This window comes from Cottoperca gobio, chromosome 21, assembly GCF_900634415.1.
Source record: "Cottoperca gobio chromosome 21, fCotGob3.1, whole genome shotgun sequence".
Taxonomy (NCBI): Eukaryota; Metazoa; Chordata; class Actinopteri; order Perciformes; family Bovichtidae; genus Cottoperca; species Cottoperca gobio.
In genome coordinates this window covers 23,740,875-23,767,673 of record NC_041375.1, presented here as the reverse complement: position 1 = coordinate 23,767,673, position 26,799 = coordinate 23,740,875, and the positions used below count along the sequence as shown (strand labels likewise).

At 43.4% G+C, this 26,799-nt stretch overlaps 1 protein-coding gene across 2 annotated transcripts in view; it reads left to right on the top strand.

The window, feature by feature from the left end:
- Window positions 1-4,845: 4,845 nt before the first annotated feature.
- LOC115026737 (adenylate cyclase type 5-like) overlaps window positions 4,846-26,799 on the top strand; it is a 34,977-nt gene continuing 13,023 nt past the window's right edge. Inside the window, exons 1-2 of one of the 2 annotated variants that reach the window (XM_029459682.1) lie at window positions 4,846-6,884; window positions 8,359-8,775. In XM_029459682.1, coding sequence (XP_029315542.1) covers window positions 5,949-6,884; window positions 8,359-8,505 — 1,083 coding nt within the window. In that variant the 5' untranslated portion in view covers window positions 4,846-5,948 and the 3' untranslated portion in view covers window positions 8,506-8,775. Of the gene's footprint in view, window positions 6,885-8,358; window positions 8,776-26,799 lie in introns of those variants that run through there. The other variant, XM_029459681.1, reaches the window with a different exon arrangement.

Sequence of the window (26,799 nt, the reverse complement as noted above, 5' to 3'; positions counted from 1 at the left end):
ATCGATGTGCCTCTTTTGAGCAATTCCCTCCAACACACACGTGTTACGTTGCTGAACTCCTGCTTGCCGTCATGAACATAAACCAGTCTTACTCCTTTAATCTGTAGCAAAGTGAGCAGCTAGTGGCTGTAATGTCGAATCAAGCCTTTGTGGTTTACCCCCCATTAATGGTTGAGCATGATTTGGGATACTTGTTGGAAATGTCTTGCAGGAGCAGAAGTGCAGCTCAGTGTAGAACTGCATGGAAGAGGAACTCTTGATGCCTGAAACGATGTGTGTGTGTTATAACTTTAAAAAGCAAAAGCATGGCATATGTTACTCCAGAACTGGTTCTACTTAATAAAGTTTTGATACAATTGTTTTGCATGGGGCCAGCAGACTTTGTACAGGTATGAATAATGAGTATATATTTACAATAAATCTATAATATGGGAAGCATATTCACTATGTGTCATTATACATTACATGCACTGGTACATGTTTAATGGAGTTAAAGTGCACTAATGATAATAAAGAAGGTTTTATTGTGTGTATTAAATGTAGATGTACCGGTGACTCATGCACCTGTGCACCATGTAGGTGGGAACATTGTATGTCTTCACCATCTTCTGAGCCACACTGCTATGCATTGGGACTCTAATGAAAATGGATTTTATGCATGTAGCAGGTTGTGCACGACTCTCAACAGCCGTGCCTTTCATCTGCACGCTGCTGTTCAGACAGTGTCACTGGCTTTTGATCTACACAATCTCCAGAGTGCAAATACTTAGCAGGCTCATGTGCATTCAGGAGCAGCTGAAGACCCAATCAGCTGACAACACGACAGCAACTCCTTCTGTCATCTGCAGCCACTTCAAATGATGGAGTCTCACATGCAAACATGTGTATGAACCGTACTGTAATATACTGTATATAAACTAAACTAAAAATCCACAAACTATACTCAAATATTATTGTTAATGTGATGTTTTTCTAAGGGACAACGTTGCCATTTGGTGCGTTCATTGTGGGAAACATAGATAAAGCAAAAGAAATTAGAATTAGTTAAATATAAATCCTAAGAAAATTAAAAAGTAAGTGCTTGTGATGAAAGATGAGCACACGAACAATCCTGCATGTGTAAAACATAATGTCACTTTTCCCAGAGGTGGACGAAGTATTCAGTCAGTAAAAGTAATATTATATAAGTAATAAATAGAAATATTCTGTTACAAGTAAACGTCCTGCCTTCAAAGTCTCACTTAGGTCCATTTCATAAACATATATATTATATTATTGAATTATAATTATTGATGCTCATCATAAAAGCCCATCACAAATAAATATTTGTCTCTGAATTGTAGTGGAATTGAAGTATAAAGTAGTACAAGTACCTCAAAGTTGAATTTTTGGAAAGTACTTGAGTAAATGTACTTAGTTACTGTCCACCGTATGACCATAGAGCATTACAATAATCCAGAAGGCTTCTGTTAAAGTGGAATTCCCTGCAGTGTTGCACTTAGAAAGAAAGGTCAAAATCGAAGCAGCAGAGAACATCCTGACTTCTATGTTTCCCATGATGCAACTTGATTGTGTCCACACACTGTATTATATTGTTAATGACTCTAGTGTGCGTATAACGTGTGATTTAAGGGTTTTGTCTCAACATTAATAATCTGGAAAACATTCATCCCAAAGCAACATAATCCTATAACAATGTTTTGTGCCAGTTGTTGTACGACACCTTCACCTGATTCAAAAAGTCTTGAAATCAGAATCTGTCTGATGAAAGAAAACGTAAACACCGTTACACATTCCGTTACTCTGCTCTGGACTCAGTTACCGACAGTCCAGTTACTAAAACAACCAATGGTTCTGTCAAACTAGGGCTATTTTTAGCAAATTCAAACAAAATATCTAAAGTACGTTGTCGGCTGTGTGTGAGTTGCACTTATACATCGTGCACAATAGCAGATTATACGTGCGTGTGTGTGTGTGTGTGTGTGTTTTGATTGCACAATCCCCAGAGTGACTGAAAAGGTCGCTCTCCACCGCGATGACTCACAGCACTGCAGCGCTCCTCATTTTCTCCCTTTTTTATGAAAGAGAGAATAAAACTGCACTGATATGTTGAATCTTCCCCCCGTGTCCCACATCATGGCTCTAAAGGCTGTTGTGGGAACGGGATTCATTTTCCTCAGGATGCATTATTCTCATCGCTTTCATCTCCAACACAATTCTGCTTGTTTGCTTTAATTCAGTCGCTACAATATCTGGAACCCCTGGTTGTTTTAGATGTCCCTAAATAGTTCATGTGCTTGTTGTTACGCTCACAAGGCATTGCCAACACTTATGAGTCATGATAAACAATACAATCGAACACTGAAAAGGTTTATTTGTGTAGGATGTTTGTAATATTCACGCCTCAGATGGCTGCAAACAGAGCTTGTCTTTAATTGGATGCTCCAGTCTGAGCTGCAGCCTGATGTTAAGATCCTTCAACCTCATTCAGTCCTTCATGAGTCATGAGATGATCGTGCCGTGGTGTGTATCATTTATCTGTGATGTTTGAATCCCATGTGGAATACTTTCGTCTGTGCCTTTGGGGAGGATTGTGGGCGGCTGTGGCTCAGGAGGCTGGTGGTTCGATCCCCAGTCCTGCAGTCAGCATGTCGAAGTGTCCTTGGGCAAGATTGTGTGTGTGTGTGTGTGTGTGTGTGTGTGTGTGTGTGTGACTACTGCAGCTACCACTAAAGCAGTCTTTATATTATTTATATTTCTTTCAAAATATAAAAGCAATAATGCATTCCTCCTTCTTTTATTTGTCTTCCGCTACATCCTCTGAACTTGTATCTTCACCACAGGTTTCAGATACTCCCACAGAGTCTGTTGAGTCCACCAGTAAGATCCTTGTAGAGCTAAGTAGACACGCTGCAGGTTTGTTGAACTCTTCCACATCCACACAGTCTTCTGTTGCAGCAGGAGAATCAAACATCAGAAGCTTCATGGCTACATGAGCTCATCAGAGGTTTGAATAAACTCGTATTCTACGGCGAAGACACTATGGCAGCTTTGTTGGAGACGATTTCTTCATCTGCAGTATTCTCTGAAGTCTGATTCGCCTCTCGCACCCACAGGTGGAGTCACGCAAGGACATCGAAGTCAGCACACACATCTTTCTTACAGATGACAGATCTTCTCCTTGTAGTAGTTGCTATGAAAGGACGTGGATGAAGCACTGTATTGTGCGTCTCTCGGTTACATCTGTGGCCAATGAATTGCAACTTGTGTTTCTTCTGTTCCTCATGTTGCACCGTCGGTGCAACGATTCTGACATTTCTCGCCTTCATTTAAACTTCTCTCATTTATTCCCAGAGCTGTAATGTAACTGAGTACTGTACACAAATGTTGTACTTTTTACTGCACGACAAAGCTTTAGATACAAGTTATTTATTTATATTCCATATCAAGTCTATATTTGCAAATGGGTTATAATATATTAGTATAGTTTACACCACCCAGCAGTATATAAAGTACTTCAAATGAGCTCCACCTTTACCAGCTGCAACATTAAAGTGATGAACACAAGAATGCATCAATAATTATAATTTAATACTATAATATACTGAAATATGCCATTCTGCTTTAACTTTTTTTTTTTTTTTCTAATTTATTGAAATTATTTAAATGTTATCGTCCCAACGGCAGGAAACTCAAAACATCTGCAAGTGTGTGTGTGTGTGTGTGTGTGTGTGTGTGTGATGGCAGTCGTGTTCAAATCAGCAGGAACATAATCATTTTACCCTGATACAAATAACCCACAACACGTGTGTGCTTTAAGATTAAACAACACACTCAACTAAAGTACTTTGTTAGTACTCAGTTACTTTCCAACACTGAATACTCTTCTGGGAGGGTGAGATCTGCTGTTTTTCGGTGAGTATAATGTGGTTAGATCTCTTATTTCCTCGTCTTATTCAACAACAACTTGCGTTAGTTGTGTGAGAGACATCGAATACAAAGAGTAAAAGAGAAGAAGCAAACAAGCAGTCATAAGACGAGCAGAGCAAATAAAATGCACAAGTTGAATCAAGATAACTTTGTATCTGATTTATATCTGCTCCTGTTCTCTCCCTTCAGAGTTTCACCCTGGATGAAATCCTAAAGGGAATTAAACATGCGAGGCTTCTCGTCACGTGCCTCCAATTTACATTCATTAACACACAATGTGAAGTTAAACGAGACAAACCTTCTCTTCACGTATGGAAACGACTGTCGCCCAGGACACAACATCTGATGACATCTTCAGTCCATAACCAGTAAATCAATAACAATATTCATTTTCTTTGGTAAGAAGCTGATAAAAGCATCACACCTTCACTCTTAAGAAGTCATGCACCGCTTCTCGTTTCTAACTGATAAATGAATGAATACATGAATTGATCTTCACAGTGTCACCCCTTGAAGATTAAAACATGCAGGATAGTGACAAGAACAAATGTAAACATGTTCTACAACTGACTTTTATGTTCATATTAAGATTACAACTAAATGTTAATAAACAAACACGGGAAAACAAAAAGGTGAAGGTGCAAAGAGACCACAAGACCCGGAGTCCTGACCAAACCAGTGGAGAAGTGGGGTTCACTGAGAGATTAAACCCCCCAGTGTGTGTGTGTGTGTGTGTGCGTGCGTGCGTGCATGCGTGCGTGTGTCAGGGCCATCCAGCTGTGAGAACAGGCCCGCCCATTCATCGAAAGCGACCGGGGGTCGCACAGCTTCTTTGATTTTGATTGACCGGCCTGTCGTCCAATGAAAGTGCGTCAAATCGTGACTCACCATAAAGCTTTCCCAATGGAATCTTGGTGGAGAGGCGGACTGCAGAAAGCACACTTGGTTGAATGTCCATTAAAGCAGCAATCAGCGGTAAATGTGTGATGATGCCACTCTCCAAACACACACCGAGCGGATTGTCCGAGGCTGCGGGAGTACACTTTGGCACCGGGTAGACACTTTGTGAAGTGCTGCCGCTGCACGGCTGCGGATCCGCTGTGCGCTGCGGAGACTGGCTGCAAATCAAATCAGGAGTCGCTCTCTGGGGATTTGAGCAGTGATGGACAGCTGTTGGGACATTGATTCGGGGCAGAGTTGACGATAAATTGACCGTGCGGTAACACAGGCGACACAATGGACCAAGGAGCTGTTTTCTGTGGCTGCCTGAGGAGGAGGAGGGGTGGCTGACTTTTCTCCTGCGCTGCCATCAGCGCAAGTGTGCGAGGATCGTGATGATGCTTTATGGCCAAACGTGAGGCTCTCAGCGCCGTCCATGCTGCAATGTTGGGTCAGTGCAGGTGCATCCAGACTTGACGGGACCGAATAAGAGCGGCCAACATGGGATTCACCTTTTCATTTGCCTCCATCTCCGTCTTTTCTGTCCACACAGCGTTTGTACGGATACGGGAAACATGTGCGCAGATATAACGGGTTCACGGAGTAATTGATGGTGTTGCGCTATGATCTCTGGGGACTATCCGAGTTGTGCAATGGTTTTATTTCATCTAGGCTACAGCGCGCGCTGCCGTGCAACCTCTCCATGGATGGTGGCTAATTGGGCCCAATGATGTAGAGCCAAATCCACCTGGATCCAACGTTCCCTCCTCTCGTGGCTCCCCTGTGACTTCTGCGCATGTTCAATTGTTTTTTTTTTAATTCCCAGAGTTTTTCACCACTATTGCGTTGGATAATCTCCTCTAGTTTAGAAATGTGTTTTAGATGAATGCTTGAGATTAAACCAGCGTCCAGGCTGATTCAGCAGTGACTATGGGACATTCCACTTATGACAGACTTGTAATGCGTCTCATCTTTTGGGACTAAATAGTTTCCTGACGTAATTTTTAAGCGAAACAAAACGTTTCCCTCAGTGTGTATTTGTAGAGGCACATTTCTGTCGTTGCCTGCTGTTCTCCACTATGTCTAGATCTAACAGTGTCAGCCCACCCGGAGTCTGTGCCCCCGGGTTGAGGGGAGGGACCGAGCACAGATCAGCTTGGGGAGAGTCTGAGTCCGTGGCCAATGGGTGCCCATACTCAGCCAGATCCCCGCGCAAGAAGCTCACCCGGACCAACAGTCGGTGGAGGGAAGAGGATGATCTGGAGCACCGGCAGCCCGGGCGAGCCACCACGACCGTCAGCCGGGTCAGCTTCAGGTCCAGGTCGGCTTGGCAGGACCATGGCGAGGAGAGCCGTGACAAAAACCGTGCGTCCCCGAAACGTCCAGACGGCGAGGTGAGACCCAAGTCTGTGGAGCTAGGTCTGGATGAGCGGAGAGCCAAGCCGAGGACCGACGAGGAGGAGGTTATGCCCGAAGTGAACTTTTCTGTAGTGGCGTGCTGCACCGGCGTGATGCACATTTTAAAATCCAAGAAATTCCAGTCGGAAAAGTTGGAGCGGCTCTACCAGCGCTACTTCTTCCGTCTCAACCAGAGCAGTTTGACTATGCTGATGGCAGTGCTGGTGCTGGTCTTTACGGTCATGCTGGGCTTCCACTGCTCCGGGGGGCCAGAGAAGCCCAACGTAACTTACGTGGTGGTGTTTTCCGTGGCCATCTTACTAACACTAGTTCTTATGGTGGTGTGCAACAGGAACGCGTTTCACCAGGACCATATGTGGATCGTGTGCTATGTGGTCATCCTGCTGGTGATGGTGATCCAGGTGATCGGAGTGCTGCTCGTGCAGCCCAGAAGTGCCTCAGAGGGGATCTGGTGGACCGTGTTCTTCACCCATGTCATCTACACTCTGCTGCCCGTCAGGATGCGCGCCGCAGTCATCACTGGAGTTATTCTTTCTGCAATCCACGTGGCTGTTTCTTGGATGTTAAACGGCATGGACAGCTTTCTCTGGAGACAGGTATGTAAAGTGCATTTAAAGTTTTATATTGATCTGCACAATATACTGCACTGCGCGTGTGCAAACAACGCACAGCCTCCTGCTTCTGACTGGCTCTATCTGCCAAATAGCAGCTGTGACAACTAGTATGTTAATAAAGAGCCTGAACAAATAAAGTATCTTTACAGCAGTGGCAGGCACAGACTCTTTAGGAGTAAAAAAGGATCACCACCACCTCATGTATTTTTCTGTTGTACAAGTGCAAAGCAACGCATGCTCTCGAGGAGAGACTGTCTGCACGTCTACAGTTCATCATGTCCAAACTACAAAGATGCACAAAAGAGTTCTGGGAGGCTGGGAGGGAAGCTTTTTGCCACTTGTTTGGAGTGCGGCCATTCAAGACTAGTAGAAACATTTATGCTTTCAATTGTGGCCTTGACCTAGATTATTTGAACCCCACTGAGGCCTTTCTTTAAAGTGGCGATCCTTAAGATTTCAGTCACAATAGAATTGTGCTTAGACTTCTGGAGTCTTGTTGATGCACAAGCTTCAAGTTTTCAGATTTACATAGTTCTATTTTTGTACAGTACAGCATTTCTTTCCCGGGAATGTCTCCACAGACGGTTTGTAATACTGTAAATGTATAAATATTGCAATACTTTCATTGTGCCAAAGACTGGATGACAGCCGGGACACCTCCTGTGGTGACAGATGATGACTTTGCAGACATGTACTTGAATGAAACTCTAGCTTTGTGCGTTCAGGCCCACCAGAGGTGCACTTTGGCCGATCAGAGAGGGTTAACTGTGCAGAGCGGAGCAGCATTTGAAGGATATTAGTGCAGGAATTAATGCTGGTCAGAGCCCAGCTGTTCTCAACGACTCCTCCAGTAAAGGTTTAGAAAAAGAGACAATCAGGCACCAAAGAAAGCACAAAAACAACCTAATAAGTGACTGTTTTTCATGCAGACTCTTCAACAAACATGAAATAACTTAATTGACATAGTGCTAGTGATTGGTAGACAAAGACTTTACTATGGGATATAAAGCTGCTGGTTGCCACTGACACATTGTCAGCTGGCTTGTTGCTCCTCAGGCTTGCAGACAAATATAGATTTGAGTACACGAGTGCATCTACACAAACTACAGTCGGGTTATCCTCTGCTGTGTCCCTTTGACATATTAGACTCATGATCAGAATAAAAAGTGATTACAGGCGGTTGACTGTCTTATGTTGGAACTTTTAGAGGCTTTTGTATATTGCAAGTTAGAAAGAAATGTATTGTCACAATGTTTTATCTCGTATATTCAATCCATCACATTACATTTCTTTCTGCACACGGTCCGAGTGTGTGTCAGAACGCATCACGACACGTGTGGTTCAGTGAAGCCACACATGTCCGCTCCCCGTTCATTAAGGGTGACTAGTAATTGTTGCACATTGGTTTCCTGTAGGGATGGATTGTGTTTGTGTATTATAGTATTCCCTGTTCCAGACTCGTCCACAGAAGAGAGCACATCAGAACGCAGAGGATCGGACATCTGGGATATACGTCCCTCTCTCAACCTCCTTAATGTTGGCCTTAAAGCACGTTTCCAACCATCGACCTGACTCGTATATACGAGTGATTATTTTATTGTGAAGTAAAGGCACAATGGCTGAACTTTAGGTTGTTTTAAGGAGGCATTGTGTGTTTTTAGTTTTAGCTTTGGAAGCACTGACTTCATTGACTTCATCTGAGCTTGTAATAAGCTTCCAGTCGATGGTTTCAGGGGATTCTGTGTTAACGTGCTGCTGAACCTACATGTTCCTCATTAACTCCAAATGCCTCTGGTGCTACTTTTTACAACCTCAATATTACTTTCAAAACATTTCTCCAGGGCTGCTGGACTTTGTGTGTAATAAAGGTGCTTACCCATTTGAATTTTCCACCATTATTTAAAGGTACACTTTGTGTGTGTGTGTGTGTGTGTGTGTGTGTGTGTGTGTGTGTGTGTGTGTGTGTGTGTGTGTGTGTGTGTGTGTGTGTGCTGGTCGTAAACATTTTCTCTAGCGTGGTTCTCGAGTATAAAGACGACAGAATGAATATGGAGACATTCACGCGACGTTAATGTCTTTTGCTTCTAAAGTCCTTCCTGAACTTCACTGTTCAAGTCTTAAAGGGGCTCGTACATGAGCTGTGTGCTCCAGAGAAACAAACGTCCCTCACTGTATCCGGGCCATCAGTCGTGTATCCAGCTGTGGAAGGAGAACATTAAGTTGCACGACTACTTTGCATCAATGTGCAATTTGCATCCTTCTTGGATTATATAGTTTGGTCGTAGAAGAACCAACGGGCGGATAGTTTAGTCTTCCTGTGTGAAGGGCATGTGACTGCATCTATTTGTATTTTCTGCGAAAGCCTCATTGTCATTTGATGTGTGGGAACGAGCTGCTGTATTTGTTGTTCTTTCCTCGCCATGCTGTTGTTTTTTAGCAGATCTGTTCTCCCGTGTTTATATAGGAGCTCCGTTAGACCGCTGCTGTTTATGTGAGATCCCGAGATATCTTACACGTGTGCTCCCAGGAACATGCTGAGTTTCCGCCCCAGGGTCTTTGGAAAGGCAGTGAACCTTGTGATCCTTCGTTCGTTTTTAGCCTGAGGAGTTGTACCGGAAATCACCAGCGTGCAGAACTAGGATTTCACTTTCAACTTCCATACAGGTGTTGTGCTGCAACGCTGAGCGGTCACAGGGAGAACTCTCCAATAGTTTAAACTAGTAGAAGTTTGCAGTACATTTGAAGTTTTAAATCTGTTCATCGCCACTTCTTTCTTTTTGTGGCCCCGAAGCATTTCCTGTCACCATTAGTAGTCGTGTGATTGGCAACACTTCATATTGCATTTCATGTTGGAGGCCTTTGAGGGAGGAGACTTCCAGCTGTAGGATCCTCATCTTTACTCAAATCCCAGTGATGACAATGTCCACAATACACTGTAGAGTCATGGTCTCTTAAACAGGTGATATGAAGTAAAGATTTAATTTGAGGGCGTGTTCACACAAAGATTAGTGTGGTGTGGTTTGTTTGTTTGGTCAGTCAATGCTATTCAAACTCACTTGGCTGTGGTTCCTGAAGTCTGAGGAACCTTGGCAGCGTTGTTTTATGAGCAGAGGGAGACGGATGATGCAGGACAGAACTCTTGTGCTCCTGTGGCTTAGTTTGACCGTAGGAACTTTTACAGGAACCCAGGAAGCCTTTTCACAAAAGTCAAAGTTCACACAAGCTAAGGCTAAAACTAAAATTCCAGGTTGTGTAGGACTGCCTTTTTGAATTGATATTATGTAAAAATGGTAATTAAACATGTTCAAACATTTAAAAGCAACTTCTTTGGCCTCGACCTGCGAGTTTCTACTTCCAGATTTGGTTCCTGCCTCCTAAAAACATTTGATAGGACAGTCTAGGAACTATCAAGTTGGAGTTTGCACAGTGCTCAGTGTTAGGAATCGGTAGGGGAACTTTATAATGTTGACATTTAAAAGATTATTCAAACGTTTAAGCATTGCACTCCCAGAAGACTCACGATGGCAGAACAACAAAAATGTCGTCTTTTATATTCCACGCATTCTTCTTCCTTGTGAAAACCTGCTGCTTGCATTACCCACAATGAAACTTGATCGCCGACAGACTTAGATCTGCAGAATCAGTGGAGTTACCCGTCTAAATGAAAGTTATGTAACGGACTCACAATCAGGATAAAAAGATCAAGAGCAATACAAATGGCAGCCATGCGAGGAAATGCTTCCCAACATCCATTACAGCAGAAATGTAGGAGGAATAACACAATTACTTACAGAAAATGATTTCCAATTTGATCGGTTGCTGGTTAACTTGCCTAATCGTATCAATTGTCGACATCTGGAAACAGGAGAAAGCGCTGCTTCCGCTCTTCTCTGCCCTCTTCAGTGAACGTAGAGAGGGCAGAGAAGAATGGAAGAGGGGCTTTCTCCTGTTTGTGTGCAGACCGGTGGCCGTTGGCAGGATTCCAGTGGTAATGGGGTTTTCTGCCCGTCTAATTGAATTGCCCATTTGCTCGTAATGTGTGTAAATTCAAAACAGATGTCCACATCATCTTTCTTACTGGTGCTGCTTCAAGATACGCTTTTAATTCCCCTGTGGACGGACTGTTACCCACGGTCCTCCCCTGCAGGACAAACAGAGTGATGCCCCTCTGGAAAAAAAACTGTCCAATCAGAATCTAAACGGCGGATTTCCCATCGCTGTGTTCATCGTTTCCTCCCTGTCCCCAAGGCCGAGTGGAAACACATCCAGTAGTAGAGGAGAGGGACAGAGGACGTTGCTGTTTTGCAGATCATATTTGAACCAAACATGGATGCAGGGCAAACCAGAGTCCTTTTCAGAAACCACAGCTGACAACAGTCCCCTGTGAGTCCAGAAGAACTGTGCTCAGTACTCCTGTAACTTAGCAACAGATTCTATTACACACACACAATTTTTGTGTGTGTGTGTGTGTGTGTGTGTGTGTGTGTGTGTGGACCTCTGTAGAATCCTTGTTTTTATGTTCCGTGTACAGGATCTGTGTGCTTTTTATAAAAGCAGAGATGTATTTATGGCCACAGATACTTGAAACATACAGGAGTCCATCTGGAAGCAGCTGCTCTGATCATTTAGATATAAATAGATGGAACTGTTTCTCCTCTTTTGTCAGTGTTTATGATAAAAATAACGCAGTAGTGATGCAACCTTCACTCTTCCAAACAAGCACCATGTTAAATTACATCATGCTTGCAAACCATTTCACAGTGACCAGCATTTATGAAGTGTTGACCTTTTTAAAATCATTATGCAATGCTTTATAATGTGTGATGAGTATTGATTATAAAGCATTATGAATATTATATACAGTGCTACAAGCAGATCATAACGCATTATAAGTATGTTTTATAATGCGTTATTGACATGAGCGTCATGGAAAGTGTTACCCAACCTTATTAATGGACACTCCCACTCCCCTCATATCCCATGTTGTGATGAGGGAGATGAAGCTTTCTGAAGCATCCATCGTCTAACACTTATCTGGGGGTCGGGTCGCGAGCGAGGAGACAATGGAGCGAGGGAACAGTCGCTTTACTGCACCGTTGTGACGAAAAGAGAGCATTGAACCAATCTGAAGAAAAAGGTTTCGAAGCCTTTTTATAAAGTCAAAAATGGTCAAATCCTTGATATTGCATTTGTATGGATGAATTCAATCTGAGACCACAATGAAAGTCGCAACACAAGAGGTTTTACTGCTTCTTCATTAGGCTGCGGGTATAAGCTGCTTATTTCTTTCAATCATTGTGTCAAGTAGTAGCGTGCATCAAGCATGGATGTATGAAGAGAACTGGATACAGCGTTGGAGGCCGGCTCCCGTTCATTCCTATGAAAGTGGTTCGGTGGCGCATGAAACCAAAAAACAACAAAATAACATTTCCCTAAAGCATGCGCACTAGCGTTTCCTTTAACCACGCCTCCGAGCCGCTCGCAGAAGGTAGATTTGGCCATTTGCAACTTTTAGGACCTGATCATTTAAACATTTGCACTGGGAAGTTAAGGGCCTTAGCATCAAGAATAACCTCACTGATCCCATGTTACTTTGTGCCAGTAGAGGAAAATAAATGAAGTATAGGAGCTGCTCGAAGACGGCTATCGAGTTAGTTTATTCTGCGCTGCAGAGTTGCACACCTCAGCGTTAACACGCTTCTTGTTACTGAGCAGACTCTCCGGTGAACGGCTGGGAAATGTGGTTGAAAGCTTTGGAAAAGTGGATGTGGAGTGCAGATCTTTCAGTCAAACAATGTTTTGCATGCGTAATAAAGACAATACGTCTCTTCTGTGATGTCTGCATGTTGCTGTAATTACCATCAAATTGACAGTGAAATTGAAAACTGATGAACAGTTTCCACTTTGCTGTGTCTCCACTGTGGTGAGCTGAGCAACACTTGGCTGTTGGGCTTCGTTGCTTCATTCTGCTCATCTGACATTCATTAACTTTAATTAGTTTGTTTGCTATGTAGGAATTCAGACTCATGGTGCTATTATTTGCGGGGGAATTATAAATAATTATGCTGCACATCTCTAATATGGAGTTATTAGTCCAGCGAGGTAATTCATGTGAGAGCTTGTGTTGTAATAACGTGCTTCTTGCTGACCAGCACATGTGATGGTTATTGTTATTGCTTGCTATGGTTTTATGTTGGTAAATAATGCTATTAATCTTCATGAGCAAAAGCAAAGTCTCCAGACTGATATCCACACTGAACTGCCATCTTGTTACCACTTCATTATTCAGTCTGACGATGGCTTCCTGGTGGTTGTTTTCTATTTGGTATCGGAGATTCATACTGGGAACTTCTCAGGTCTTTACTGTGTGTGCGTGTGTGTGTGTGTGTGTGTGTGTGTGAGAGAGACCCTCCAGCACTTAGGATGACATCCTGACCTGAATGCAGGAGGTAAAGTAGATCTTGGCTGCGGGTTATTCTCCAGGAGGCAGGGGGTCGAGTGACTATGATGATTATGATGATGATACCGTCCTTTTAATGGCGTGTGTCTGCATGTTCAGGGCCGTGCTGAATATTTGGAGGTTTGTCAACAGTGTGCAGTTAGTGATGAACCAATTTTGATGAGTTTACAACAAAAAATGGAGTGTTTTAAAGAACATTCTGGCACTCGGCCTTACTCACCGCTGTTTTAATGCACCGGCTCACTGGGGTAAATGTATTCCCGATTTGCAACTGGGCTCAGAGTTCTTGAATTTATGTCCCCCTGACATTACTTTTTATTTTAGTAGTAAGATTACATTTATTCTAAGGTGAGTTTCCCTTTTATCCTCATGCTAAACCCGACTGTAAATCCCCATTTTAAAGCCTTTATTGAAAAGAAAAAGTTAAGTACACAGTGATTGAAACATGCAGGGTTAGTACTTTTGCTGCACGATCGCTTTATTGACCAAAACGTGCACAGAGGCACACATTCCCGGTAGATGACTTTGTAATGTGAGAGCTGCCCGTCTGCGTCACAATCTCGTGATGACACATTTAAATAACTGCAGTGATAGTCACACAACGAGTTCTGCCACGGTTTGCTTGTACAACCTCGTGCAGATCTGTTAATGCCTTTCAGGAGAGACTTTAGGTGTGAGTTGTTGTACCCACGTGCACAAATCATTGGGTTGAGTGTGATGCAGCCAGGAGGAGGGGATAATGACACACCTCCAAGTGTGGTTGGAACACTTTTGCTTTTAGACGTCATACCCTCCTTTTTTTAAATGTATTTATTTTTCTGTAGGGATGTGAGGTTTGGGGGAGCATGTAGGTAAAAAGAGATGAGAGGCTGAATAAATTAAAATATTGCATTTGCAGGTACCAACAATTCTGCACCTGTTACCCGTATGTTGGATGATTGTTGTTGTGCGTTTGACCTTGAATCTCTCCAGCTGCGACGCTATGATTTGAAGTGATCGTTCAGATTGTGACCACGCTCCCCATCACTTTTCTGAAGGCACACGTCTGCCATGAGCAGTTTTTTTTTAATGGATTTTGAGGATCACAATGGGATTCAGATGGTATCAAGATCTGACCCATTTCATGTTGCATTTGAATCCTGCGTATTGAATCACCGTCGGCGATGGGAGTGTTATTTCATGCCTCGTACTCTGCGGTGTTAACGTTACTGATGATGCTTAAAGTTATGATGTAACCCTCAGAGAAAAACATTGTCCTTTTCTTAATACTGCATCTGAGAACTGACTAAACCACTGAGATGCAAGATGAGGCTGTAAATAATTTACCCAGGAAGTAAACCGTTCTCGCCCACACACACACATTCTTTTACTATTAATTCACTTTATTTTTGGAGCACGTTCACAAAAACAAAGCATTCAAAGAAGACTTGCATCACATTTGTGTAAACAAACAAGTCAAGAAGTTGGAAAAATAAATGCATTTAAATGTAATGCATAGTTTTCAGTGTTGAAAGTTAGCACACAAGAAGACTTGAACACTTAGGTTCTCTCTTCACACGGATCAGTCTGGCGACAGAGCATGCCGCTTTGAGTGGAACTGTGAAACACGGCATCCTCTGAAAGAATGTCACCTTCAGACGGACGGAGGAACATTGTGACCGGTTTTCCCTTTTTAAACGAGCTTCACTTCCTCGTCAAATTCTGTGCAAAACTATCCATCACCTTATAAAAATCCAAGACTCTGAACCTCTGAGCTGAAAGGGAAGTCTTCTTCGTGGGATATTTACATTTTCCACACATTACTTTTGCGACTCATGCAGTTTATTGTTATGGGTACGTCCAGAGGAGACCCAGGCGCAGAACACTACACTCTGGAAACGGAGTAAGTTTATTAGTTTATTAAAGCAATACTCGCTAGTAGGCAGATGGTGAGAGAATGATGGTACAGCAGGCAGGCAGGCAGGCAAACAGGCAGGCAGGAGTTGAGCGACAAGTTATGCAGTGATCCGGGGTAGTAGAAACAACAATCTGGCGATGAGTGGCTGGAAGACCGGGGTAGATAAACTGTGCTGGGATGAGTTGATTGTAGACAGGTGAGCAGATTGGAGTTGATGGGCTGAATGAGATCAGCTGCTGAAGTCTTTGGCCGCGCCCATGACACACACACACACACACACACACACACACACACACACGAATGAGAGAGTGGTCCAGTATGAGCCTGCGGGACAACCACATTCTCTCCTCTGGACCGTATCCCACCCAATCCACCAGGTACTGGTACCCATGGCCCCGTCGGCGGATGTCCAACAGTCGTCGGACCGTGTAGGCCGGGTGGTTTGTCGATGCTTCGGGTAGGTGGAGGGGCGACGGTAGGAGGGCACAAAGGACTAGAGGAAGCTGGTTTCAACTGAGATACATGAAAGGTGGGATGAATCTTCAGGGATGATGGTAATTTCAGTCTGACCACGGATGGGTTAATTACCCTCTCCACCTTAAATGGATCAATGAAACAAATCTTTAACTTCTTGGATTCCGCTTGTAAAGGAATGTCTTTAGAAGTTAGCCAAACTCTCTGACCTATTTGCCATTCTGGTGCGGGGGTCCGGTGACTGTTGGCGATGTGTTGGTTACGCTCAGTGGTCCTCAGCAGAGCTGAGCGAGCACCCTTCCAAATCTTCCTGCAGATGAGCTTGGACTGAGGGCACCGCAATCTCGACCTCCTGGACTGGAAACAAAGGTGGTTGATATCCCAAAGAACACTCAAATGGAGACATACCCGTGGCGGTGTAGGAGAGCGAATTGTGGGCATACTTTGAAGAACTTGTTGCACGTGTTGTACATATTCCTCCAAAGTGCGAAAAAAAAAATCAGGATGTCGTCCAGATAAACAAATGCAGAACGATTCAGCAGGTCTCGGAGGACATCGTTCACTAGAGCCTGGAAAACGGCGGGTGCATTGGTGAGTCCAAATGGCATCACCAGGTATTCAAAATGACCAAGGGGGGTGTTGAATGCCGTCTTCCACTCATCCCCCTGCCGTATGCCGACCAAATGGTAAGAGTTCCTGAGGTCGAGCTTGGAGAAGATGGTAGCTCCATGTAATGGCTCCAAGGCTGAATTGATGAGGGGCAGGGGATACTTGTTCTTAATTGTAATGTCGTTCAGACCCCGATAATCAATACATGGCCGAAGCGATTTGTCCTTCTTAGCCACAAAAAAAGAAGCCCGCTCCCACAGGGGATGAAGATGATCTTATGAGACCAGCCGCGAGAGAGTCCCGGATGTAGACCTCCATGGCCTCTCACTCAGGTCGGGACAGGTTGGATAGGCGGCTTGAAGGTAGAGGAGTGCCGGAAAGAGTGTCAATGGCACAGTCGTAAGGTCGATGAGGAGGCAGAAACAGGGCCCGCTGTTTACTAAAGACCTCTCCCAGGTTATGATAAACAGCAGGAACTGCAGACAAGTCAACTGACTCGGGTTTGGATGTGGGTCTGGTGCAACCCGCTGGGGAAAGTGCAGACTGCAGGCAGGAGGAGTGACAAAAAGAGCTCCAGCTCTTGACCAGTTAACCAGTCTATGTGGAGGTTGTGCAATTTCAACCAGGGCTGGCCTAGTACTAGGGGTGTGTGGGGAGAAGGCATAACATGAAACCTTATCTCTTCATGGTGGTTGCCTGACAGGATGAGATGAAGTGGTTTAGTGATCTGAGTGACCTGGGCCAGGAACCTTCCATTCAACCCTCTAGCAGATAGGGGCGTTGACAGAGGTTGAGTAGTGATACCGGCCGAGACCACTACTTGGGCGTCCAGGAAACTCTCATGTGCTCCAGAATCAACCAGGGCTGGCAGGGAGAGAGCTTGTTGGTTCACCAACAATATGGCCTGCAGGGGTCTTCGGTCTTGTGGGGCAGAAGAAGTGGTCTTGCTCGCCAGAATCCCCATCGTTACTGACGAGCTCCCTCTTTTAGTCGCTGGGGACAGGAGGCCAGGAAATGGCCGGAGTGAGTGCATTACATACAGAGTCTCTCCTTGAGTCTCCTGAGAAGTTCCTCTGGAGTGATTCAGGCTCTGCCTAGTTGCATTGGCTCCACAGAAGGTAGGTGGGAAGAGGAGGCTACCTGGTTGGTATTAGGGTAAACAATAAGATCTGCACCGAGTCTAGCTGGAGAAGGAGGAACTACCTGAGAAGAAGACAACCCTGAGGACAGACTAGCCCTTTCCCTGCGTCGTTCCCTAAGACGGTTGTCCAATCTTATGGCTAAAGACACAAAGTTGGCAGAGTCGTCCCTCATCGCTAACGCATCCTTAACAGCATCCTCTAACCCTGTACGAAAAACTCCCTGGAGAGGAGTTCCAACCGGCCTCAGCTGCTAGTGTACAAAACTCAACTCAACTATGGGACCCTTGTCGTAAGGCAAGAAGACGTTGTGACGCCTCCCTACCGCTGACCAATAAAAACTCTGGGAGTGAAAAACAAAGAGGACCCTGACCCTCCCATATAGCTGAACCCCAGGCTAGAGCGCTATCGGTGAGTAGCCCAATAATGTAATTTATCTTGGCCCTGTCACAAACATATGTAGCGGGCTGCTGCTCAAAGACTAGCGAACACTAACAAAAAAAACCTACATGTCCCCAAGTCTCCTGAATAGCGATTGGCAGTGGGAATGTTAGGCTCACGTGCTGGGGGATGAGGCCGGACTGGAGAGGGTAAAGGCTCCAGAGGGTTGGTCGGAGCAGAAGGCGTGAGGTGAGTAGAAACCAGGCTCAGCTGATGTCCCAGCTGTGCCATCTTGGTAGATAGTGATTGAATATTGTTCATTACCTCACGAAGTGCTTGGTCAAGGCGACCCACGAGAACACCCTGGTTAGCGAGAGCCTCACGGAGCGAGTCTGTGTCTGCTGGGTTCATGTTGGCCAGATTGTTCTGTTATGGGTACGTCCAGAGGATGCTAGTAGGCAGATGGTGAGAGAATAATGGTACAGTAGGTAGGCAGGTAGGCAGACAGGTAGACAGACGGTCAAACAGGAGTTGAGCGACAAGTTATGCAGTGATCCGGGGTAGTAGAAACAACAATCTGGTGATGAGTGGCTGGAAGACCAGGGTAGATAAACTGTGCTGGGATGAGTTGATTGTAGTCAGGTGAGCAGATTGGAGTTGATGGGTTGAATGAGATCAGCTGCTGAAGTCTTTGGCCGTGACACACACACACACACACACACACACACACACACACACACAAAAAGAGACAGGGAAAACATGGACAGGAAAACACTAGGGATACAGATGGGACCGTGACATTTATATCATATTTACTCAAACCCAGTTTTGTACATCTCGAGAGCGTGCACATCTCTCAGAAACTTGTCTATACTCTAAATGTCGATGTCTATGAATCACTGACTGTCCGTATGTTATTGATCATTGTCTATGTCTTTCCCCTCAGTAATGTGTTGAACACAGATTATCATGTCTGAGTGCCCAGCACGAGCGTTACAAAAGCTTCATGCTTGTGTCGTTTTAAGCTTTTCTGTTTCATATGTCTGTACTGTGTTTAGTTTCATGCAGTCACCACCTTTTTAGAAACTGCTCCTCAGCCTAGTCATGTGCTCGGCCTTGTATTTGGGGTAGTGACACTGCAGTTGGTTCATTGTGTGACGTTAACAAAGCTCCACCAGTTCTTTGATGTGCTCCAGGAGAGGAGACCCATTATCATTAATGAGGTGCTGCAGAATCACAATTCCAGATCATTTTGTACCGCGTTGAAAAATGACATAAAAACGCACTTCCTGACTCGTGTAGCTGTGCCGTCTCTGCAGCACTCCAGTATGGACTAAACTACCACATTCACATGACTGTGACAAGTACAGAAAGGAGTATGTCGCGCCATGGAGCAATGTTTTCACAAGTGATTCCTTGTTTTGTCTGTTCTCTCGCACCTGGACGCACATGCACCCACACGGGCGACGTTCCACACTGTTCCACTGATCTACACCCTGAGAAACTAACGTTGTTTTAAACTTCTGAGAAAATACAGCTTTTGCAAATGTTTCATGAGGAACGAAAGGCTTGTGAACACTGTGTTTTCAGAGGGAAGCGGTGACTATGAAGACCGCCCTGTGCCCTGTGGAGTCGTCTCGTAGACACACACTTGCAGTTGTTTGCAGAACAACCAGTGTCTCACTGCGGCTCTGGAACAGATAGCAGGTGGAGAGTTTCTACTGGTGTGTTCAGAATATAATTTGCAGTAGCATATCATTTATTAATGATATTGCTATTCAGTGCAGTCTCTTGCACTCATATTTCATCACTTCGACCCTGGAGAACATTAGACAGGTTGTTAATAGAATAGTGTTTTTTCACAGACATGGTATAAGTGTGATGATGCACCAACATGTCCTCCAATCACAACGTGCGTTACGGCTCGCTCATACTAACAATAATAATAATAATAATAATAATAATAATACATTGTATTTATAAAGCTCCTTTCAAAGCTAAAAGCAAGTGCTGAAATTTACGTAAAATAGATGTTCTAATAGCGACAACACGTTTTTAAGCTTTGTGTAACAGCACAGCCTCATGACCTCCGTATTGACGCTGTTTATTTGCTGCAGTGAGTGACTGTCAGGGGCCTAATGGTCATGTGGTCAGTCCTCTGCGCTGTATTGCCTGCTGTTGACAGCTCTTTGCAGGAAGACCATCGGATAAGAACTGCGTCCTCTAAAAATGCACCCTATAAATGTGATTTAATATGAAACGGATATATATTTATATAACAGAGCCATGAACGAGCACACTGATTATTTCTCTCTCGATGCCCTTAGGGATTGCGCTGCTTTTGTGGCCGCCGAACCTGCGCAAATAAGAGAAATGCATTCATTACACGTATTTGAATGAGATAATATGGATATATTCGGTGCAAATTGGCCCATTTCTATGCAAATGAGCCTCTTTGTAAAAGCCAGCTCAGTCACAAAGATCAGCGCTAATAGCCTCACGCAGGGGAATTATTAGCGTCTTCAGAGAGACGCTGGTAACTGAAGCTCATTCATAAAGAGCGTCCGCTCAAACTCCTTTATTCTGTGATGCAATGACAGTAAATGACTGAAGCTCTCCTACGTCAGCTGTGAAAATGAAAAACAAGATTACTGTATAACCTAATAAACTAATTATTTCTTCCCTCCACATTCCTTCCCAAATCCTGGGCTTACATTTGACCCTTTCCTCCCCGACGCTCTCCCCTCACAAACCACACATTTGCCTCGAGCGCATTTCTACTTTGCCACATGCATACTTGCAATCGGACGAGAAGAAACTGCGACAGTTGATATGCAAGTTTGCTCTGTAATGTCATTGGCTGGATAACTTTAGAGAGTCGGACCTTGAGACGAGAGATGCGCAGTTCAGCGGCCGCACACGGGACTTCAGATGCTGTTTAGCTTTCATAGTAGTTTTACAAATGTTATTTATTGTTTAACAATTGTATTTATTATAATCAAAATACAAAATAATTACAAAATATACTTCACTTACTTTGTGTCATTACTACTGACAGGGATAATTGTGTATATAATAATTATTTATGGCCTTTTTATCAATCAATATATCTCCAAATGCACAGCATGTGTACGCCTCTTAGAAAAACCTGTGTAATATGTTTAAGTCTTTATCCCTTTTATCTGACTGAACTTGGTAACACTTGGTGCTATGTTTTTATTGTGTTTTCCAGTCCATACCTACCAGCTATACCATCTTCAGGCAACAACAAACTTCAGACGGAGTGTATTTTCTTCACATTCAGTATATTCAGACCACTATTACTCAGTGAAGAAGCACTTGGAGTGATACTTCACTGTTTTGCAAGAACAATAAGAGAGTTCTCTTTTGAATGAGACCAAAATCATGCAGCTGGTGCAAATGGTTGAAGAGCAGCTTATAATTTACTTTGGGTGTCGTTTGCAGGTATAAATCCCCCCACCTCTTATGAGGATAAGACTCCCTGAAACATTGTTTAAATATATACTTTTGTGTTGTTGTCTTGTCGCTGTGCAACCAAATAGCTAAATATGTGTAACTATTTGAGCAGCACAAGGACAGTTGTTATGTAAATAGCATCGACTAAGTAATGCGTTTTAATGTAACCCAGCCTGAAATAAGGACATGATGTATTGTTGTTCTGTGTGTGTTGTGCCACATACATTTGTATTAGGCGAGCCCCCTTCCTGCCGGCTGCATCGGGGATGTTTTCCTCTCCCGTCTCGCAGGCTCACCTACATAATCGATGAAGTGAGACGTCGGTCGTCGCTGCAGCTGGAACAGGAATTAGTTCTTTAGTACTTGTTTTCTGATGTGTGTGTGTGTGTGTGTGTGTGTGTGTGTGTGTGTGTGTGTCGCCGGCTTCATGTGTAAAACCAGTCCATGATATCCAGGGAAGCGGTTAGTTCCTGTTTCCTGGCTTGATTTACTGTGTTGTTCACCTTCCACCTGGCCATATGTCTCCCAATACAGCCGGAGACGGGAGTTATTCTTTAAACACTCACATTTGTGGTTAGTTTGGAGATTATTTATGGCGTGTCACTGTCATAAAGTGAATCAATGTTTGACTTTATGTCTTGTGAAAGTGTTTGCTCTGCAGTATTTGGCCGTATCAGGTGCACTTGCATGTTTGGAACAATGCTAAGTGACATAAAAATAGATCCTGTGAAGCAGAATTAATAGTTTTCCGGCTTATTGGGGGCAGCAGAACGAGCTGTAAACACAATATTTGCATAAATTCACCTCATAAAGTTGCCTGTTTACACATGCAACATCTAGGAAGCGACATCATCATTCCCTTGGAGTCGTGTTTGTGTAATATTTGCTCTCTTTTTCACGGTTTCTGTCTTCATCAACTCAAAATATCTTCTGCTAAATTCTCCCCTTTTGGTGCACTGTGGTCAACTTTAATTTCTGTCACTTGCAGGGAATTCTAATAGTTTTCATGTCACTCCACGTCTTTGCCGTCTGTGTCTTCTCAGTATTTCTCCTGCCTGCATTAAGCTTACTTTAAACATACAGGATGAACCTGTGGCTTCTTAGCATTAAGGGACTCGTCTCTTCTGCTCGACTCTGAGTCGTGTCGTTTTGTTTTTGTAATAATACACAAAGTGTTCTAATACCAAACCATTTTGCTACTATGTCTCTCTTCAGGTAGTGTTTGTAAAAGAGCCCTTAAAGTGATTTAAAGCATGCATGCGGTGAACAAAGTGTGCTTGCATGCACAGTTACATAGCGCGACTCTCAGGCTGCCTTTGTCAAGGTGGCACGAAGAGTTCATTGAGCCCATTATGTGCCATTATGCTAATTGTCGCAAGTAATTCCATTATCATCCGTAATGAATGCAAATCCATTGTCCTGGATGTCGTTGATGGGTGGAGGTGGCGAGGGGGGGGGGGCGTTCACTCGCACATTTACAGATGACTCACCATTAAAATGATCGTGTGAGAAATGGTCCTTGATATGATAATTACTGAGCTGATCATGCAGCCTATTTACAGATCTGTACTGAGAAATGTTGATGTGTACACACACACACACACACACACACACACACACACACGTATATCTCGTGGCTGCACTTACTGGTTGTACCGGGCTCACAGATTTGGTCTACTTGGCATCAAACCTCACTCCAGCTCCCACAGACCCCTTCATGGTTTTATAGAGGCACCATTGTGAGAGAGACATAAAAGCAGCGTGCTCTGGAGGGAGAGTGCACGACAGAGGATGGATATGGGGCAACATGCCCATCGGCAATTACCCCTCCTGCATGGGGAGCAGAACCATTAGGGGCACACATGTCCCATCTGAGCAGCAGACGTGAAACAGGCGGAGATTTAGGGCTGCAACTAATGATTATTTTCATTAATGATTAGACGGTTTTATTTGTTGTTTTATGAGCAGTTGATTGATTGGTCCATCAACAGTCCAAAGATTTAATTTCCACTCGTATAAAGCAGCAATATCTTATATGTGAGACGCTGGCGCCAAAGAATGTTGAAGCACTTAATGAATGAATTGATTATCAGATTGTTGTAAACAGTCGGTCTTCAAATAGTGAACAGAGTTCTAAAAATAGACTGTTTTTTAATGATTGCACAAATGCAACCGTCAGCATTATTCATATGCTAATGGCTGACGTGTATATTCTCGCTGTGGGGAATCATGTTGTTTTATGTAACGCACGCGGTGTAGACGCATTCAAGTGCTGTGACTCAAACTGTAGCATCCTAATGTTATACAAGAGGGGAATGGTTTCAACAAACTGTTTGTCTGAGTGTATTTATTCTCACTGGAGGGAGAGAAGTGTGTCTCACATCTGTTTATTCTTGTTATATTTAGAAAGGGCTGGTTAGATTGAGCTAAAACTGGCTCGGAAATTACAGATGGTCCATATCGGGCGGGAAGAGCTCTGAGGTTATCATTATTCTGTGGTCTGGTTGTCAAGGAAAAGTCTACGTCGTCAGATCCCTCTCCAGCGACGCTTCCCACATGTGTTATGACAGCGAGGAGGAGAAGTGGAGTAACGCGGGGTGTGATAAGGCTCGGTGTCTTCCACACCTGACCTTATATGGACGGAGTTTGAATCTCGGATGCTTCTGCTCACGAGCGGCGGGGTCAAGGATTAGTCGGAGCTGTTGTCCTCATGGGGCCTCCCCTTGATCCACGTCTCTGCTCGTAAAATCACATTCAGTGACTGTAGCAACAGAAGCAGAACTGCAGGCAGCGTCTCAGGGGAGGTGTCTGCTGCTCAGGTTTGAGGTTCAGCGCCCAGTCTGATAATTATAAACACGGTCTGTACAGTGTTTCATTCAACAGCGGTGCACACACTCTGCACAGCACACGCAATTCTGATCTTTCAATCAAAATGTTCAGATAATTATAGGTCTCTCATTGAGGGCAACAGTGGCAGTTTGATGTAGAAAATCAAGTGATCTAAATTAAATCTGGCAAAAATAATCAGTAAAGATCAAACTCTATTTTATCAAATCAGTCCGCTGAATCGGCCATTTTGCCTTATGATATTATAATCTGATTATTATTTGTAGGTTTATTTATTAATAAGTGTAGTGATCACATGTGGCTCTTCCTGTCTATATATAGATATATAGATATATAGATATATAGATATAGATAGATAGATATAGATATAAATATATATAGATAGATCTAGATATAGATAGATAGATATAGATATATATAGATAGATCTAGATAGATAGATATAGATAGATAGATCTAGATATATATAGATAGATCTAGATATATATAGATAGATCTAGATATATATAGATAGATCTAGATATATATATATATAGATCTAGATATATATAGATAGATCTAGATAGATAGATCTAGATATAGATCTAGATATAGATAGATAGATCTAGATATATATATATAGAAAAATCTATAGATATATATAGATAGATCTAGAGATATATAGAGATAGATCTAGATAGATAGATCTAGATATAGATAGATAGATATAGATATAGATCTAGATATAGATAGATAGATCTAGATATATATATAGAAAAATCTATAGATATATATAGATAGATCTAGATATAGATCTAGATATAGATAGATAGATCTAGATATATATATATATATATATAGAAAAATCTATAGATATATAGATAGATCTAGAGATATATAGAGATAGATCTAGAGATATATAGATATATAGATATATAGATATAGATATATATCTATATAGATATATATATTTCTTTAATATTTCTTTATTTCTATATTTTTATTGGGAGGGTCTTTGTCATCCAAAAACCGCTCACTCAAACTCCACCGTCCTCCGGATTGGCTGAATATATGTATATATTTTCCCCTCGCAACAACTACATGAGAGGTAATTAAACAAGCGTCCACCAGTGCAAAACAGGCTGACTAACCTTAATACTCACTGATATATTAAGCATAATTTCCTGTGCCAGATTTCCACTCTTAAAAGAGCAACGTCTAGCCACCGAGGACTTGTAAATATGTGCAGGGAAGTGTGACTGTGGGCAAAAATACATATTATCATACGGAAACTTTACAGGGTACAACAGTACAATTTATATTCAGCATACATCGACAGATCTCGACTTTATTCCCTGCGACGTGTACCAGAGAGTTGAACAATAACACACTTGTTAGGTGGACTGTATTGTGCGCATGTGCAGTAGTCCTATCGCAGGATGTGCAATGTCAAGTGAGGCAAATGAACATGTCATGCTGAAACTTATTTGCTGCTTAATATAAAAACATTTTCCATGACTAATCAGAACAGGTACTCAGGCTGTAGACTGAAGTACCTAGACTGTAGGTTTTTCGCAGCATCGTGCATCCCTACTTAGAAGCACCAACAGGTCACTATACAGAAGCTCTTCTGCTCCACAGACACAGCTTGTAGATATGCACCGATATGTTTTTCGGAAATATTGACACTACCGCACAACAGTCTGAAGTGTTTTTGGCAGGCGCCGCAGTGCAGTTGGCATATTTTAAAAGGTGTTATAGTGTAAACTGTCACTGAACAGGCCAGTTGTAACTGAGACTCGGTCCAACAGCCTCCGAGGGCCTCCAGTCTGTTTTGGCTCAGTGTTGTGGAAATCACAGCGTGGGTGTGTTTGATCACTCATACAGAACTGTCATGGCCGCCGGACGGCTCCCCGACACCCAAACACAACAGACGGAGAACATCACAAGGGCCGTGTGGAACAAGTGGAGTCAGTGCAGGGGAGATAGGGACGTCTAACCGACACGCTTATGTCCAAGCTGCTGGACCAAACGTAGCTGGAACTTTAGTTTATCACCGCTTTCTTTTTCTGCTCCTTCTTCTTTGTTCGTCTTGGACCCCTGACGCCACATGTTCCCAAGTGACTGTTTTTGTTGGTGGGTTCCTCTGCTGCCGTCACAGTGGTTCCCAAACGTTCTTGGTAAAGCTCGCTTCCAACGCCTTTTTTGTTTTCCTCACAGAGTCCATCTTGCAACCCTGAAGTCGTGCAGCCTTGCTAGCATCGGAGCAAGTTTGTTACGTTTTAAAACACAAATTAATCCGACTCACGCACATGTTTGATTTGTCATCAGACGACAGAACATTCAAGTCGGAGACGGTTCGAGTCGGCGGGAAAGTTTCTGCTCTTTGTGAAGGATCTGAGGATTCTCTCCTCGTTAATAAACACGTACGTCGACATTAAATGTTAGTTAAAGCATCAAATCCTCCGCACGCTGGGAGGAGGTTGTTGTAGTAGACGGCGTCGACACTTTACATCTGCATGAATATGATTTAAACGTTTTTTGTCATCTGATCGTAGCCGTGAAAAGGCTACGATCAGATATGAAGCATGAGTAAACGGTTGATCCCAATCAGCTAATGTGAGCGCGACTTCAG